Source organism: Capra hircus, chromosome 5 (assembly GCF_001704415.2).
Source record: "Capra hircus breed San Clemente chromosome 5, ASM170441v1, whole genome shotgun sequence".
Lineage (NCBI taxonomy): Eukaryota > Metazoa > Chordata > Mammalia > Artiodactyla > Bovidae > Capra > Capra hircus.
Genome location: NC_030812.1, coordinates 28,033,497 through 28,050,022, shown reverse-complemented (window position 1 = coordinate 28,050,022; position 16,526 = coordinate 28,033,497). Strand labels below are relative to the sequence as shown.

Here is a 16,526-nt window from a genome sequence, read left to right as displayed (position 1 = left end):
ACCTCTGCTGGGTTTTGTTTTCTTTTTTGCCTGTCTCTCTGGTGTTTTCAAAAGCACGTGCTGTGGTTGGCTAATATATATGGGAACTCATTGGATCAAAAATACTTCTTAGAGAAGGAAAAGTCTTCCTTAGTAACTCTTTGCAAAAGTCCCTTATATAGGAACTCTTCCTGGATTGAGCTTTCCATCCCTAGGTTAATTAGGACCTTCTCAATCATCTCATGCCCTGGTGGGTATTTCATCCACTCTAAGCACATTCACTTTGGTTGCATGTTCCTTTTGTGGCCCTTTTCAGATACTGTGTTTTGTTATATAAGGAATTCTGAAAGGAAGAAGGTCTGATCTGGGACTTTTTTTTTATTTGCTTCTCTTTAAAAATTTTTAAATTATTAAAATATGATAACACATTTATAGTAGACTTAGAAAATATAGAACAAGGTTACCTATAGTTCTACTATATATTATAATTATTTTTTTAGTAGATAAATTAAGATTTTTAGTTGGAGTTTCAATATCAAACTCTCAAAAGTTAATAGAATCAAGATACAGAGAAGTAGAAGGAGAGAGTAGACCTGAAAAGCACTGTGAACCAATCCAACGTAATTAAGATTTATACAATTTCCACACAACAGTAGGGTACAAATTCTATTCAAATTCCCATAGACTATAAACTAGGAGAGACTACTGGAACATATCCAGGGACATAAAACCAAGTGCAACAGTTTCATGGCATAAAGGTAATGAAATAATACAGAGTCTGTTCTCTTATCACTGTGGAAGTATGTTAGAGATGAATATCAAAAGATATTTGAAAATAGTATCTTAACATGAGATAGCAGGTCACTGCAGGTGTCTGCCCCCAGCCAATGGTGATTCCTGCGCCCTGGCCAAAGTCAGGCCACAGGGAACTTCCAGCAGTGAAACTCATGCCAATGGTATCTCAAGGAAAACGGATAAGTAGGAGCCATTGTTCACTCTCCAGCTTGTATGCTTTTACTAATACCTGTGCCCTTATGGCAAGTTCTCTATTGTCAGTTGGAGAAGGGAAAACAACCACAAGCCTTGTTTACAGATGGTTTCAGTTGCTATGTTGGTGTCACCATTCTTGGCAAGTGGAGATGTACTATTCCTCTCATGTCAGAGAGGAACAGAGGAATTTGTAAATTACTTAGTATTTTTTTCAATAAAATGTTTATGTTGGAAAAGCAGAAAAAAAAAAAAGGAAAATAACCCACATGTTTCCAAGTGCAGCGTGACTTTTACCAGAGATCTTTGGCTAGTCACTGAAAGGCTCAATGCAGTTAGGAGACTGGAAAACATAGAGGGTGATCGCAGAGAGGAAAGCATTTGAAAGGGAAGCTAATATCAAAACGAGAAATTAACGTCAAAGATTCTCTTAAAATACCATGTATTTGGAAATTATTTGTCTACTTTTAAACGATGAGTGTATCGAAGGAGCCATAACAAGGAAATAGCAAATATTTGTAATAGAATAAAAATGAAAAGAGAATTTACCAGAATTTGTTGCATGCTGCTGAAGCTGCTCAATACAATCAAATATGATGTGGAGTCTTGAATAAGTTATGAAAACAAATAATGGACACTAGCATAAATTTTTTTGAAATTTGAACAAAATCTATACTTTAGTTAATACTGTGTCACATGTTACTTTCCTATTTTTTAACAACATAGTATTTCTTTATATTCTCAGAATTGGATTAGCAGTTTCAAGCTTCATTCAAATTTTTTTAAAAAGATCACTAATACAATAAATTTTCTAGACTTTTTAGCAGTGATACTAGATGCCAAAATACTTGGAACTATATCAAAGTTTTGAGTGAATATAAGTTAGAAATCTAGCATTCTATTCATACTGAGTCAAACGAGTGGAATCAAAATGTCATAAATTTTTTTTTCTTTCTTTAATGTTTATATATTTGGCTGCACTGGGTCTTAGCTGCAGCATATGAAATCTAGTTCCCTGATCAGGGATCAAACCCAGGCCCCGTGCATTGGGAGTGCAGTCTTAGCCACTGATCCACCAGGGAAGTCCCCATTAATTTTTTAGCTAGGGAAAAATTCCCAAGTTTTCTAAAATATATATATTATACATACTATATATGTATATGTACAAAAGATTTTCTATTACATTTGACAAAGGCTTGAGAGAGAACATTAAAAAAAAAGAAGAGATGGAGAAATTGGAAAACAAACTAAATGAAGTGGGGACACTGAATGAATATGAAGTAGAAAAAGTAAAACAATCTAGACAAAAATGAAAGATAATCATAGTCCAGTGGTGGTTTTTTCTTCTTTTTAAAAATTAATTAATTTATTTTAATTGGAGGCTAATTACTTTACAATATTGTGGTGGTTTTTGCCATACATGGACATGAATCAGCCATGGGTGTACATGTTTCCCCCATCCTGAACTCCCCTCCACCTCCCTCCACATCCCATCCTTAGGGTGGTCCCAGTGCACTGGGTTTGAGCGCCCTGTTTCATGCATTGAACTTGGACTGGTGATCTCTTTCACATATGGTAATGTACATGTTTCAATACTATTCTCTCAAATCATCCTACCCTCGCCTTCTCCCAGAGTCCAAAAGTCTGTTCTTCATATCTGTGTCTCTTTTGCTGTCTCACATATAGGGTCATCATTACCATCTTTGAAAATTCCATATATATGTGGTAGTATACTGTATTGGTATTTTTCTTTCTGGCTCACTTCACTGTGTACAATAGGTTCCAGTTTCATCCACCTCATTAGAACTGATTCAGGTACATTCTTTTTAATAGCTGAGTAATATTCCATCGTGTATATGTACCACAGCTTTCTTATCCGTTCGTCTGCCGATGGACATCTAGATTGCTTCCATATCCTAGCTATTGTAAACAGTGCTGCGATGAACATTGGAGTCCGGTTGTTTTTAAACATGGCTGCTCATTAGAAACACATCTGGAGCTTTGGAGAAAAAAAGCAATACCTGGGTATTTGTATTCTTCAAAAAATTCCAAGAGAATTCTGATATGCATCTGGATTTTAAAAAGTGATTGCAGGTTTTTCTTTTAAATGGTAGTATTAGTGATATAGAATTCTATAATTTTCTGTTGACTAGTCATGATAAAACAGTATAAGTGAATAATAGTTACATAATACATAATAGTAAAAGATGTTTAACAGTTTTTACAATAAATAGTCAGATAAAAGATATTTATCATTGCAAGTCATAATGGAAACATGATTAACCTAACAATATAAAATAATTGCATACGATTTGAGGGGTTAAGCAGCGTGATGTGGTAAGTGAAAGTGCATGCATGGACATGTTTTCATCCACCCAGTCAGTTTATGTCTTTTGGTTGGTGCATTTAATCCATTAACATTTAAGGTAATTATTAATGTGTGATCCTATTACCAATTTCTTAATTGTTTTGGGTTTATTTTCTGTAGGTCTTTTCTTTCTCTTGTGTTTCTTGCCTAGAGAAGCTCCTTTAGCGTATGTCGTAAAGCTGGTTTGGTGGTGCTGAATTCTCTTCACTTTGCTTGTCTGAAAAGCTCTTGATTTCTCCATCAAATCTGAATGAGAGTCTTGCTGGGTAGAGTATTCTTGGCTGTTAATCACTTTAAATACATTGTGCCATTCCCTTCTGGCTTGTAGAGTTTCTGTTGAGAAATCAGCTCATAGCCTTATGAGAGTTCCCTCATATGTTATTTGTCATTTTTCCCTTGTTGCTTTTAATATTTTATCTTTGTTTTAAATTTTTGTCAGTTTTATTACTATGTGTCTCAGGGACTCTTCTCGGCGCTTCCTGGACTTGGTTGACTTTTTCTTTCCCATTCAGGGAAGTTTTCAGCTATTATCTCTTCAGATATTTCCTCCGGTCCTTTCTCCCTCTCTCTGCTCTTTCTGCATGCTAAGTTGCTCAGTTGTGTCCACCTCTTTGTGACCTTATGGGCTGTAGCCTGCCAGGCTCCTCTGTCCATGGGATTCTCCAGGCAAGAGTACTGGAGTGGGTTGCCCTGCCCTCCTCCAGGGGATCTTCCTGACCCAGGGACTGAACCTATGTCTCTTATGTCTCTTGCACTGGCAGGCATGTTCTTTACCACAGTACCGCTGGGGAAGCCTGGGACCCCCATAATGTGGGACTTTTTTATTGGTTGGTTGATTGCTTTTTGGCGGTGCTGTGTGGGCTTTTCTCTGGTAGTGGCGACTAGGGCTACTCTCTAGCTGCTGTGTGCAGGCTTCTCATTGCAGTGGCTTCTCTTGTTGCAGAGCATAGGCACAGGCTTCAGTCGTTGCAGTTCCTGGGCTCTTGAGCATGGGCTCAGTAGTTGAGGCACATGGATCTAGTTGCTCTGAGGCATGCGAGATCTTCCTGACCCAGGGATTAAAGCCATGTCCCCTGCATTGGTAGGCAGAATTTTTACCTCTGAGCCACCAGGGAGGCCCTACCCTGGGACTTAGAGGAGCTTGCAGATGAGTAGTGGGAGAAAAACTGATAAATACCTAACTTTAATGCAGTGCACAAAATAAGTGCATAAGGGGATGCTAGCCAAGGACTTTGGGAATTTACAGGAAGGAGGCAGCACATCTGATCAAAGGGATCAGCAAAAATACCAAGAAGGAAGGTGAATTTGCAGTGAGTCTTGAAGGAGTGAGCCAAGTCAGTGTCTGGAAAGCATTGGCATATTTTTAGCATAGCAGTTTGGTTTAGGTGGAGACCAGTGTGAGGTGAGGGTGGGAGCATCAGCTGAGGCCATGAGAAGGAGACAGGGTCAAAACCAGGCTGTTCTGTTGTTGGGGTAGATGCAGAAGGTATACATCTCTAGACTTTTTCCCCAAGAACATTTATTCAGTGTGGGCATGTGTGGGATTTCCATTTTGATTTCTCTTGAGCTGATCACTCGGTTCTTTTAGAGAGCTTTCCCTTTCTTTCCCTACTGAATGTATAATTTGTTCTAGAGAAAGAAAAGACTAGAAAGGAGGCTGGGCCCCCTGCGTGCTAGAGCATGAAGGGTCCTGATTGTAGGAGTGAGCCAGGATCAGGGCAGTGCTTCAGGAGGGCTTGTTTGTAGGACTGAATTGGTAGGGGAGACAGGAAGGAGGCCCCTGCTGTCCTCAAAATGGGAGGAGAAAAGACTTGATCTAATCTGTGTATGACCATAATCTGTAGGATGGAGCGCTGAGGGGCAAGGTGGAAATACAAGGTAACACTGAGGTTTCCAGCCTGGAAAGTTGAGAGAATGGTGATGCCATGGACAGAAAAATATAAGACATGAGTATGAGCCTGATTTGAGATTGAGGACAGTGAGTTTGCTTTGGAACATGTTGACTTTCCAGAGATAAACATTTGGGGGTCATTTGTAGACAGAAACTTTGAAATCGTGAAAGTAAATATCACTAAAAAGAGAGAAGAAAGGGGCAGAAACCTGGAGAACCTTCCTTTGATGGATTGTGGAAGGGCTGGAGAAGCAGTCAGAGGAGTGCAAGTGAGCCAGGGAGGCAGTGGCCCAGGTGCTGGGGGGCCCGGACCACCAAGGGGAGGAAGTCCTTAGGGACTGAGATGATGGCTGCAGCCTGGTGGGCTCTCTAGGAAGTCTTTTGAATTGGATTGAGAGAGACATAATATGATAGACTTAGTGGTTTAGTGGACTTCAGTGTCCCTAATGAAGGCAATCAGTGGCGAGCAGCCACGTGCAGAGGCTATGGAGATGGTAAGGAAAGGGAGCTAGAGCAATAGCTCTTCTTGAATGTGACCTGATGGAGGAACTTGGAAGAGTAGCTCTTCACTGGGAACATTTCTTTTTTAAATTTATTTTTATTTTAAAACTTTATTTTTATTGAATGAAAGAATCTTTAAATTCTATAATGCTTTACAGTTTTCAAAACTTTCCCACACATGGTTTCATATAATCCCATAATAACCGCTTTTCCCCCTACTCCTATACTGCTTCCCTCCCGCCACCCCCACTGGTAACTACTAGTTTGTTCTTTATATCTGCGAGCCTGCTTCTTTTGCTGTTTTATTCACTAGTTTGTTGTATTTTTTAGACTCCACATAGAAGTATTGTACAGTATTTGTCTTTCTCTGTCTGACTCATTTCACTTTGCATAATGCTTTCCAAGTTCATCCATGTTGCTGCAGATGGCAAAATGCCATTCTCTCTTATGGCTGAGTAGTATTCCACTGTATGTATATACACCACGTCTTCTTTATCCATTCATCATATGATGGACACTTAGGTTGCTTCCATACCTTGGTAATTGTAAATAATGCTGTTATGAACGTCAGGACACATGTTTCTTTTCAAATGAATGTTTTGTGGGTTTTTTTTTTTTTTAATATATATACCCACTCCAGTACGCTTGCCTGGAAAACCCCATGGACGGAGGAGCCTGGTAGGCTTCAGTCCATGGGGTTGCAAGGAGTTGGACACGACTGAGCGACTTCACTTTCACTTTTCACTTTCATGCACTGGAGAAGGAAATGGCAACCCACTCCAGTGTTCTTGCCTGGAGAATCCCAGGGATGGGGGAGCCTGGTGGGCTGCCGTCTATGGGGTCGCACAGAGTTGGACACGACTGAAGTGACTTAGCATAGCATAGCATCCAGGAGTAGAATTGTTGGATCATATGGTGGCAGGAACATTTCTTTATTAGGTAAGAGAGACTTGAGAAGCCCAGGGAAGGGATGGATGGAAAGGAGACACTGAGGATAACTGATAGAGTGAGACCCAGCAGGATGGGAGATGATACTCATTAGCCTGTAGAGGGGGACCTGGGGGAGGAAAGTGAGCCAGGCTGAGAAGGTGGGAGTTCACAGGACAGAACCTGTCTTTTCAGTACCGCATGAAGTGAGGTCACCTGCTCAGAGGGAGGAAGTGTGGGGAAGCTTGTGGATGTGAAGATAGTGACAAAAGCTCCTGTGGTGGAGATGTGCAGAGGCAGCCTGAGATCAAGAGTTAAGCAGCAGAAACTGGGCAGAAACAGGGCAAGGTCACAGCTCTGTGTGTCAGTGTAGCATCCTTAGAGTTGCTGATTCTGGGCCCCAGGCTGGGCAGGAAGGCCAGGGAAATCAGGTGGAGGTAAGACAGGCCTGGAAGTCAGGAACAAAACAAAATAAGGTTTATGGGTGGGATGAGAGAGCAGAAAGGAGGGACTGGAAAGGACTGCCATGGGATCACTTATTATCTTGTATTCTTGAAAAATATGTAATATCTCTTCTTTATGCTCCCAGCCTTATACCCCTTATAATTTGTAACTAGCCTCTCACTGCTATTCTAGATGGTGTATTCTACAGTGCAGAAAAATAAAATGGAAACTGATCCTAGAACGTACTGGCTGCTAAAATTGATTCCAGGCATTGTGTTAAGCATTTTACATACATTATCTTATTTACTGTTCACAAAAATTCTCTGAGTTTAAAGAATAAGCTACAATATTCCTTGTGAAAGATAGTCACAGAGAGATTAGATAATTTGTTCAGGGTCACATGGCAAGTGAATGGTGAAATCAAGTTTTGGACCCAGGCAGGTTGACTTGAGCACTTAACCACTTTCCCAAGTGGCCTCTGTGCCAAGACTTGGTGTAGGTGTCCTGGTGTGACCATATCACGTTTTATCAATTGCTCAAATTGTCTTGTAGTGGCAACTACTAGCTTTTGTTTTTGTCCCTATAGTTTGCAAATCATGTTCACACACATAATTTTCTTTGATCTTCACAACCCTCCTGTGAAGTTTGCAGCCACAAACAGGATGGAGATCTTCAACTTGCCCATCTCTACAGATTCAGTCCTGGAGGTCTTTGAAGTTTTGTCATTACAGAGTTGTGACTTTTTCTTCTTCCTCTTAAATACACTAGCCTCCTTTTCTTAAAGGAGTTCACTCTTCAGACCTTCTGCTTCTTTTCAGGCCATAGGACCCTGTACGTGGGGGTCCGGATGCCACTGGGCCGGCAGAGCCATCGGCACCACCGAACGCACGGTCAGAAGCACCGGAGACGAACGCGGGGCAAGGGAGCCAGCCAGGGGGAGGAAGGCGCAGAGGCCCTGGCCCACGGTAACACCTCAGGAGGGCAGGCGGGTGGGCGTCCACAGCTGGGAGTCCCCCTGAGACTGAGGGCATGTGGGATGGACATCCAGCAGGTAGTAGTTTTTATTCTCTAGGCTTTCCAGCTTGCTTCAAAGAAGAAGAAATGCCTCTGAGAATCAAAAGTATCTGCCTGAAAACTTCACTGTCCAGGCCCCCCAAATCAGTACCATAGAAGGTGAAATAATTTGCTGGAGAATTAGCTATTCCTTTTGATCAAATTAATCAGATTTCTAGTTTCTTATGGGTTTTCTTCAAGTGGTCTTACTTAATTTTTTTCTTTTCATGAAACTGCTTCCAAAGAATGAAAGTGGAAGTTGCTGAGTCGTGTCTGACTCTTTGCAACCCCATGGACTATACAGTCCATGGAACTGTCCAGGCCAGAATACTGGAGTGGGTAGCCTTTCCCTTCTGCAGGGGATCTTCCCAACCCAGAGATCGAACCCAGGTCTCCTGCATTGCAGGTGGATTCTTTACCAGCTGAGCCACCAGGGAAGCCCAAGAAAACTGGAGTGGGTAGCCTATCCTTTCTCCCGTGGATCTTCTCAACTCAGAAATTGAACTAAGGTCTCCTGTATTGCAGGCGGATTCTTTACCAACTAGCTGTCAGGGAAACAATAGTTTTGTTTTTTTTTAATTCTGGGAGTAAAGAAATCTTTTTGATCTGAATTCAGGATTGTCTTTATATGTTTCACAAGCTGGAAGCCCCCCAGGTGCACTGAGTGTGGCAGGATGCTATTTCTGTCCTAAGTGGAGGTTGGGAGCAGACCTTTCTCTGTGGCTGCTTTTCCAGACACACCATCTCAGCGTGTGCAGTTCATTCTTGGCACTGAGGAGGATGAAGAACATGTGCCTCATGACCTCTTCACGGAGCTGGATGAGATCTGTCTGAAAGAGGGAGAAGACGCTGAGTGGAAGGAGACAGCCAGGTGAGGCCCTGAATAGCCTGGGCCAAGGTTTGCTGGGGCAGGCAAATGTGTACCTTTCCATGAGTGACAGGTCTGCCTGCCTTTTATTTCTTCACGGGAGACGTGATGACTGACATGGGCACTGATGTTCTAGGCTCTTGCATGGAAAGTCTTGATGCTGGCCTCTTTGTCATGTCGGGGGTAACTAACACCTGTTCCAGTTGACCTCGAGCTGGGGATTGGTGACAGAAACGTGGAACAGGGGATCCTCTCTCACTTGTTCCTGGGCTCTTAATATTGTGTGTCTGACTTGGAAGATGCCTGAGGGGGCCACCTTGGCCTAGACCTAGCCCAGCAGACATAGCCTTTTTCTATGGGTGAGCCATAGCATCATTTTTTTTTTTTAATTCTTTAATTTATTTGACTTTGCCAGGTCTTAGTTGCACCATGGGAGCTTTTAGTTGCAGCACATAGGAACTAGTTCCCCAAACAGGGCTCAAACCCAGGTTACCTTCATTAGGAGCATAAAGTCTTAGCCTCTGGACCATCAGGGAAATCCCAATCATTTGAGGTTTAATTCACTGGAGATTCCCTAATTTTTGAGATATCCTATGGGACAATCCAACTTCATAGAGACCTCTGGGATAATATCCAGCCTGACGGTAGGCTTCCCTTGATTAGAGAGTGAGTACGCTTGTCTAAGGCTCAAACCCAAGAATAACTCTCAGATGAACCAAGCCCATGTCTAGGGTTCCTCTAGTAACTGACAAGTGAGCCTTCTGGGTGATACAAAGCCAGCATGCCTGAGCCTCAGGGAAGAAAATGAGGTGGATAACCAGCAAAGCATGGCTCAAGGTCTCATTGAAACAGCTCTTTCTGGATACCTGCTGTATCCATAGATGTGTTCAATGAGTAGAGAGGATTAAACAAACCAATTAACCTCATACCAAGCAAGAAGGCAATTAGCCTTAACATCCTGTCTTTGCAAACTTCTGAAGGTCACACAGACTTCTTAACAAAGAAAAATATGATCATTTTATTAATGTGATTTGTCAGTGTATCCAAATGAGATAGATTAGATCTGTTTTTTTAGTTGCACAAGTAATGCATGCTCACTATACAAAATGAGAAAATAAGGATAAGCAAAAAGAAAATAAAAATTAATACCCCAGGGATAATGAATATATTTGGTGTCTTATATATGTGTGTGTTGTATTTTAAGATTTTCCTTTAATAAAAATGGAATCAAGCTATACTCAATTTTGCAGTGGTTTGTAACCTGCTTATTTCACTTGCCATTGCATGCTGAACATATAGATTAGATTACAAGGTTCAGTGTGATTATTCAGGTACCTTTCTTTGTGATCTACATTAAAAACCCTCTCCTGAAAATTCTTTATTTTCTGTTTTTGGCATCTCTTTGTCATGCTTTCAGGTGGCTGAAGTTTGAAGAAGATGTTGAGGATGGGGGAGAACGATGGAGCAAGCCTTATGTGGCAACCCTTTCACTGCACAGCCTCTTTGAGTTAAGAAGCTGTCTTATTAATGGGACGGTCCTTCTGGATATGCGTGCAAATAGCATAGAAGAAATCTCAGGTAACGTTAGGGGAGAGAAAGCAGAGGATCGTTTGTGGTGTGGTGTGGAGGAAAGAAAGAAGAAAGTGGCTATTTGTGCTTGGGCAAGTCACTTACCTTCCTGACCTCAGCACCTTCAGCTCTGGGATGGATTTCTTCCCTGCCTATTCCATAGGCTTGTTCTGGGATGCAAATGACATGGAGTGTGGTTTTCCATTTGCCTGTTTGTTTAGCAAACATTATTTTCTATCTATGCTTGATTATGTACTAGGCACAGGATACGATACAGTTTCTACCCTCAAGGAGCTCACCTTCTAGTGGGGAAAATGTGTGTGTGTGTTATTCTCTCAGTTGTGTCCAACTCTACAACCCCATGGACTGTAGCCCGCCACGCTCCTGTGTACATGCAATTCTCCAGGCAAGAATACTGGAGTGGGTTCCCATTTCCTTCTCCAGAGGATCTTCCCAACCCAGGGACTGAACCCACGTCTCCTGCTTCGCAGGCAGATTCTTTACCGTCTGAATCATCAGGGAAGCCCCAGTAAGGGAAATAGCCATAGGGCAATTAAAATAAGTGCAACAACCAAGCTCTGGTTTGGTAATAAGTATGACTGGGAGCTCTGCAGAGAAAAGCGGGTTCAAGTGAAAGAAAGATTTTTTTCAATATGGCAACTAGGAAAAACATGTATGAAATTGAGCCAAAGGACTCCCCACTTCTTCAGCATGATGTGAAGGGGAGATATCTGATGGAGTTTCCTAGTACAGGAAGTGTAAGGTATTGTGTTTGGGGAATGGAGTTTGAGAAACACCTGGGTGCACATGAGGCTTTTCCTTGGCTTGGCTCTGTTTGGTTGGACAGATTTTTAAGTTTCTTCCAGCTTTTCTTCATTACAAGTATCCAAGTAATTCTGCCTGTCTGGGATCGCATGGGGACCTGGGGAGAGGTCTTACTGATGGGATCTTGTGTTAGCACCTTAGTTACATCTGTGAAGACTCTCTTTACAAATGAGATAGTACTCATGGGTTCTGGGGAGTTAGTATATAGTACACAGCATCTTTAGAAGGGGCGCCATTCAACCCACAACAAAAGAAGAGAGGAGTTGAGTTCATCAGTGTCAGATGCTGCAGAGAGCTGGATGAAGTAAGAACTGGAAGCATCCACCAGATTTAGCAACTGGAAGGTTGTTGATGATTTTATCAAAAGCAGTTTCATTGAGGCAGCCATGTTGCAGCAGGTGAGAAATGTTTCTTTTGAGAGGAAAGAGAGGACAAGTGCATGTGTGAGAAAGGGAAGGCAACAAATAAAGGGAGACGTGGGAGGGATGTTCTTCTTCTGTTTTTTCTTCCCCAAGATGAAGTATCCTGAAGCATGTTTATATTGTGAGACAAGGAACCAATCAATCTAAAAGTTAAAGAGAGAAAAGCTTGGATCTTTGGCTTGAGTATTTGAAATAGATTTTCTTTTATTTATTGCTTCTAACACTTGGATAGTCATGGATGGAGCTGGAGTTGAGAACAGGTTGAAGTTTGGGAGAGGTGGTGGCAGGGGGCTGGATATGTAGGGTTTAAGTAAAATGGCTATGGTTCTTCACATTAGGGACCTGAGGTATTCAGTTAGTGATAAGGGTAGGTAAATGGTCTCACTTGTAGTGAATCAGCACTTTATATATCTTATTAATTTTTCACAACAATCTTCTAAGGATCATACTTGCTTCATGTTACAGATGAGGAAACTGAGGTACAGAGAGGTTTATCAAACAAAGTGGTAGAAGTGGGTGGGACAGGTGTGGACGTTTAGCTCCGGAACACATGCTGTTAACTTCTGTGCCAGCTGCCTTGCAGTAGGGGGTGTTGGGATTTTTTCCCCCTCAGTTCTGCTGGACTTGGCAGGTCAAGATTGATGCTTGGTATTAATTGTCTGCAGGGCTTAATCAAGAACAAATTAATTATTTTTATGGATTCTACCTTCTACAGTTATAGTTTCTCTTGACAATCACAGCAATGTTAAAATCTCAGAGGAAGAGAACCTAGGGGAACTTTGGCAAATGATAGAACAGAATGGCAATCATGTGGACATTTGAGTCAGACAGTTTGGGATTTGAATCCCATCTCTGAAACTCACTAGATGTGAGATCATGGGGATTTTGTAATTTTGGGCCCTCAGTTTCCTGATCTGTAAAAATTGTTATAATACCACTTACTTTTCAGAGGTTTTATAAGGATCAGATTAGATCATTATGTAATAAGTTCAGAATGTAGTTCCTGGCACATGTTAAGTGCTCAATAGTTTCCATTTATAAAAGTAATGATTTGTTACATGAATAATGTGTAATGTGTCACAGCTGCTATCAGCAGTTAGCTCTTTCAGGCACTGATACAGAGACTAACCTCAGTGATCCTGGTAGAGCTGCCTCCCCCTACTCTGTGTCCCTTACCTCACCTGACCTTGCCTTCTTTGGAATCATTGACCATCAGTTTGAGTGTTCATGTTAGCACCTGCCTTCCAGACCTGATCCTGGACCAGCAGGAGCTGTTCAGTGACCTGAATGACAGCATGAGGGTTAAAGTCCGGGAAGCCCTTCTCAAAAAGCATCATCATCAGAATGAAAAGAAGAGAAACAATCTCATCCCCATTGTTCGCTCCTTTGCTGAGGTTGGCAAGAAGCAGTCTGACCCACATTCAATGGATAAACATGGTAAGATTATTAGGAGTAACTGCTTTTTTTTAGATTAATAAGACATTTAGGCACTAGTTGGAGATGCTGAGTTACTAGAGGGTAGGAACAGCATTTCTCTAATATGCTTTCATGCTCACTTTGACACAGTCCTTTTTGAGGATCGGCAAGATGGGTGGCTGGGACTGGCGACCATCATCTCTTGTGGCACTAAGGATGTATGCCTCAGATACATTTCAGTGGACCTCAGGGGAAAGGTTTGTGCCCCAGAATGGCCTCAGAGCTGATGCGACTTGGGGAGTGTAGGAAAAGATCAAATTAGCCAAGATGGCCTGATCAGGCTCTCCCACCCCATGCCCTCTCATTCTCTCCCCACGTTTTATAATAATGATTCTATATCAGTTGAGATCACATATAGCACTGCAGATGCACGTTCCGAGATACTCGCTTGCCTGCAGTCTACTTTTGTTCTGTAAGCATATATAAGCTTCACTTGGCACGCCAGAGAGAGAGAGAGTTGGCTGTGCTGCTGGGGGGCTACGTTATGGCTGCATTATGGTGGTGAGGCTGCGTTCAGGCTGTGTCTGCTGGGTCAACCACGAGAGGAGAGAATATAGCATGTCCATTGCTATGGCTGCTGTGCCATTCAGGAGAGAAGAAATGTGTTTGCAGTTCCTATGACTCCTTGAGTTTTCTTCCAGTTTCCCTGCTCGCACCTTGCCTACCCTGGGCTCAATGAAGAGTGTACACAGTGAGATACAGCAAGATAGCTGGTGGAGTCAGCAGGATCAGCGAGACAGGGATATATCCACACTGGGGATACTTTGGCTCCAGCGAAGGTCAACTGGAGCTTTTTAGAAGTAAACAAATGTCTTAGATTAGGGAGGCAAAATTCAGTAGTGTAGACTCTTGAGTCAGATTTCCAGGCTTGAGATTCTGGCTTCACCTCTTGCAAAGATCTTGGACAACCTCCCAAACCTCTTTAAGCACACTTTGTAGAGTAACGATAATGATAAGATCTACTCCATCAGTCTGTTGTGAGGCTTCAATAAGTTAATCTGCGTAAAGCCCTGAGCCAGGTGTGTGGTGGGTTGTAAACATCTGATGAATTTCAGCTGCTGAATGCTTTCCGTTTCTGTGGCCAGGCTGGGGGTCTCCTTGTCCCCACATTTACCGAAACACAATGTATAGGAGATATGCCTGGGGACCCATGTATTTGAAAAGTTCTCCATAGGAATTTATGGTGTGCACTCCTGGTTGAGGATTACCACCTTTAATAAAGCAAGAAAAAAACATCACAAATGGTGCAGGAAGAGGGCTCAGGGATAGTAAGATCTCTGTGCCCCCTTTACTGCTAGCTGGTAGGTAAGGAGACAGGTATGTGTGGGTCCTCACTTCCTAGTCACTTGAACCTCTTCTCTCTGTGGGCTTTGTAGCCGAGAGCCATGACCAGCTGACAATGGATGAGGTGCGTCAAAGAGGGAAAGGGCAAGACTCAGAGAATTCTGTTTGATTTTCTCCAAATAGGTCAAACTGTGTCTCCTCAGTCCATTCCAACCACAAGTCTTGAAGTAAAGAATGGAGTGAATTGTGAACACAGTCCAGTGGATTTAAGCAAGGTGAGCAGAGATGTGGAAGTTGGCTCACAGGCCTAAGCATATCTCTTGTGGAGCCCAGAGTCCTGTTGCTGGAAGCTGGGTAAGCTTTGGCATTTCAGTATCCTTTCTCCAGGACCAGAGCCCCTTCTGCAGAAAAGGAGGCCCATCTGCTCATGTCTTCCTCCTTCTCTGTCCCAGAGAGGGCTGACTCATCAGTTTTTCCCCCAGATTCAACCTGCTGAAACCCACTAGCCACTGATAAACCACCCTGATGCACACCTCCTGCTGTTTCAGAATTATTTTCTGATACCTGCTCTCTAGGAGCACCTTCTTACCTCCAAGGTTTTATTTTTCAATTATTCTTATTTATTTACCTCCAAGGGTTTTGTGAAAACAATATTTTTGCTACTATCTCACAACTACTTTGTGGTTAAACTCTTCTTGGTGACTGTGACTTTGGTGTCTGAGGCCTCTCCCACAGTATCCGGGTCCCCCTGCAGCTCTTGGCTCAATCCTTGATCTCCCAGCTGCCAGCCTTTTCTTGCTCTGGTCTTTCCCTGACACTGTCTTTCCAAAACGCAGATAGTATTATGTCACTTCTCAGCTCATGAGGCCCTCCGAAACCTCAGGCAAAGCATTCAGGTATTTAAAAATGGAAACAATTTGACCTGGAGTTTCAAAAACATTTACTTTGAGGATGCATGGCGTAATGGAATTCAAATCAGAACTCTAGATTTAAATTCTCTCTTTTAGAAGCTCTGTTGTCATGGGCAAGTCAACTTCATCTCTCTAGGTCTTGGTGGCTTCATTTTTTTAAATAAAGAATGAGTCTGATTGGCCAATCTTATCCACCATAGAGAGTTATTATAAGGATTAAGTGAAGTACTGTGAGAAAAGTATGTTAAATCATAAAATGATGCATGAATGTAAGTTGTGAGGAGGGTGATGGACGTGTGAGGTGATGGCTCCCACACTGTCGGGGTGCTTTTAAATTTTCAGGTGGACCTTCATTTTATGAAGAAAATTCCCACTGGGGCGGAGGCCTCGAATGTCCTGGTTGGAGAGGTGGACTCTCTGGACCGCCCCATTGTCGCCTTTGTGAGGCTATCTCCGGCTGTCCTTCTCTCAGGCCTGACAGAAGTGCCCATCCCAACAAGGTAAAGATGAGGACCACAAAGCACAGTCTAATGCACAGGTCTATATGAGCTCTAGTGGAAGAAACCCGGAGACGGCAATGGCACCCCACTCCAGCGTTCTTGCCTGGAGAGTCCCATGGACGGGGGAGCCTGGTGGGCTGCCATCTATGGGATCGGTCGCACAGAGTCGGACACGACTGAAGCGATTTAGCAGCAGCAGCAGCAGTGGAAGAAACCAGCTAATGCCAAAATGTAGGATTAATTAATTTGGGGATTGCTGTTAAAATTCAGCAATGATCTCAGAAAACTGGGGTATATTTGATTAACCTCTGTGCAGAAGAACTGTAAGACTTTAAAGGCTGTGACTGTGCAGTTTCTATGACGTGGGAAATTGAGACTCAAAGAGTATTCCAAAGACATAGCAAGGACCACTTACTTGGGATAGGGAGACTGTCTTGATCTCCCCGTTCTGCAGAGCTTTATCCCAAGGAGACATTCTAAGTAAAGGTATCGATGTCTCTTTCCATAGTTCTGGCAGGACT

General features: G+C 42.6%; 1 protein-coding gene across 1 annotated transcript in view; it reads left to right on the top strand.

The window, feature by feature from the left end:
• Positions 1 to 16,526, top strand: part of SLC4A8 (solute carrier family 4 member 8) — an 81,215-nt gene that overhangs the window by 18,323 nt on the left and 46,366 nt on the right. The window contains exons 3-8 of the mRNA XM_018047749.1: positions 7,916 to 8,062; positions 8,886 to 9,021; positions 10,436 to 10,596; positions 13,083 to 13,271; positions 14,778 to 14,869; positions 15,848 to 16,005. Coding sequence (XP_017903238.1) covers positions 7,916 to 8,062; positions 8,886 to 9,021; positions 10,436 to 10,596; positions 13,083 to 13,271; positions 14,778 to 14,869; positions 15,848 to 16,005 — 883 coding nt within the window. The remainder of the gene's footprint in view (positions 1 to 7,915; positions 8,063 to 8,885; positions 9,022 to 10,435; positions 10,597 to 13,082; positions 13,272 to 14,777; positions 14,870 to 15,847; positions 16,006 to 16,526) is intronic.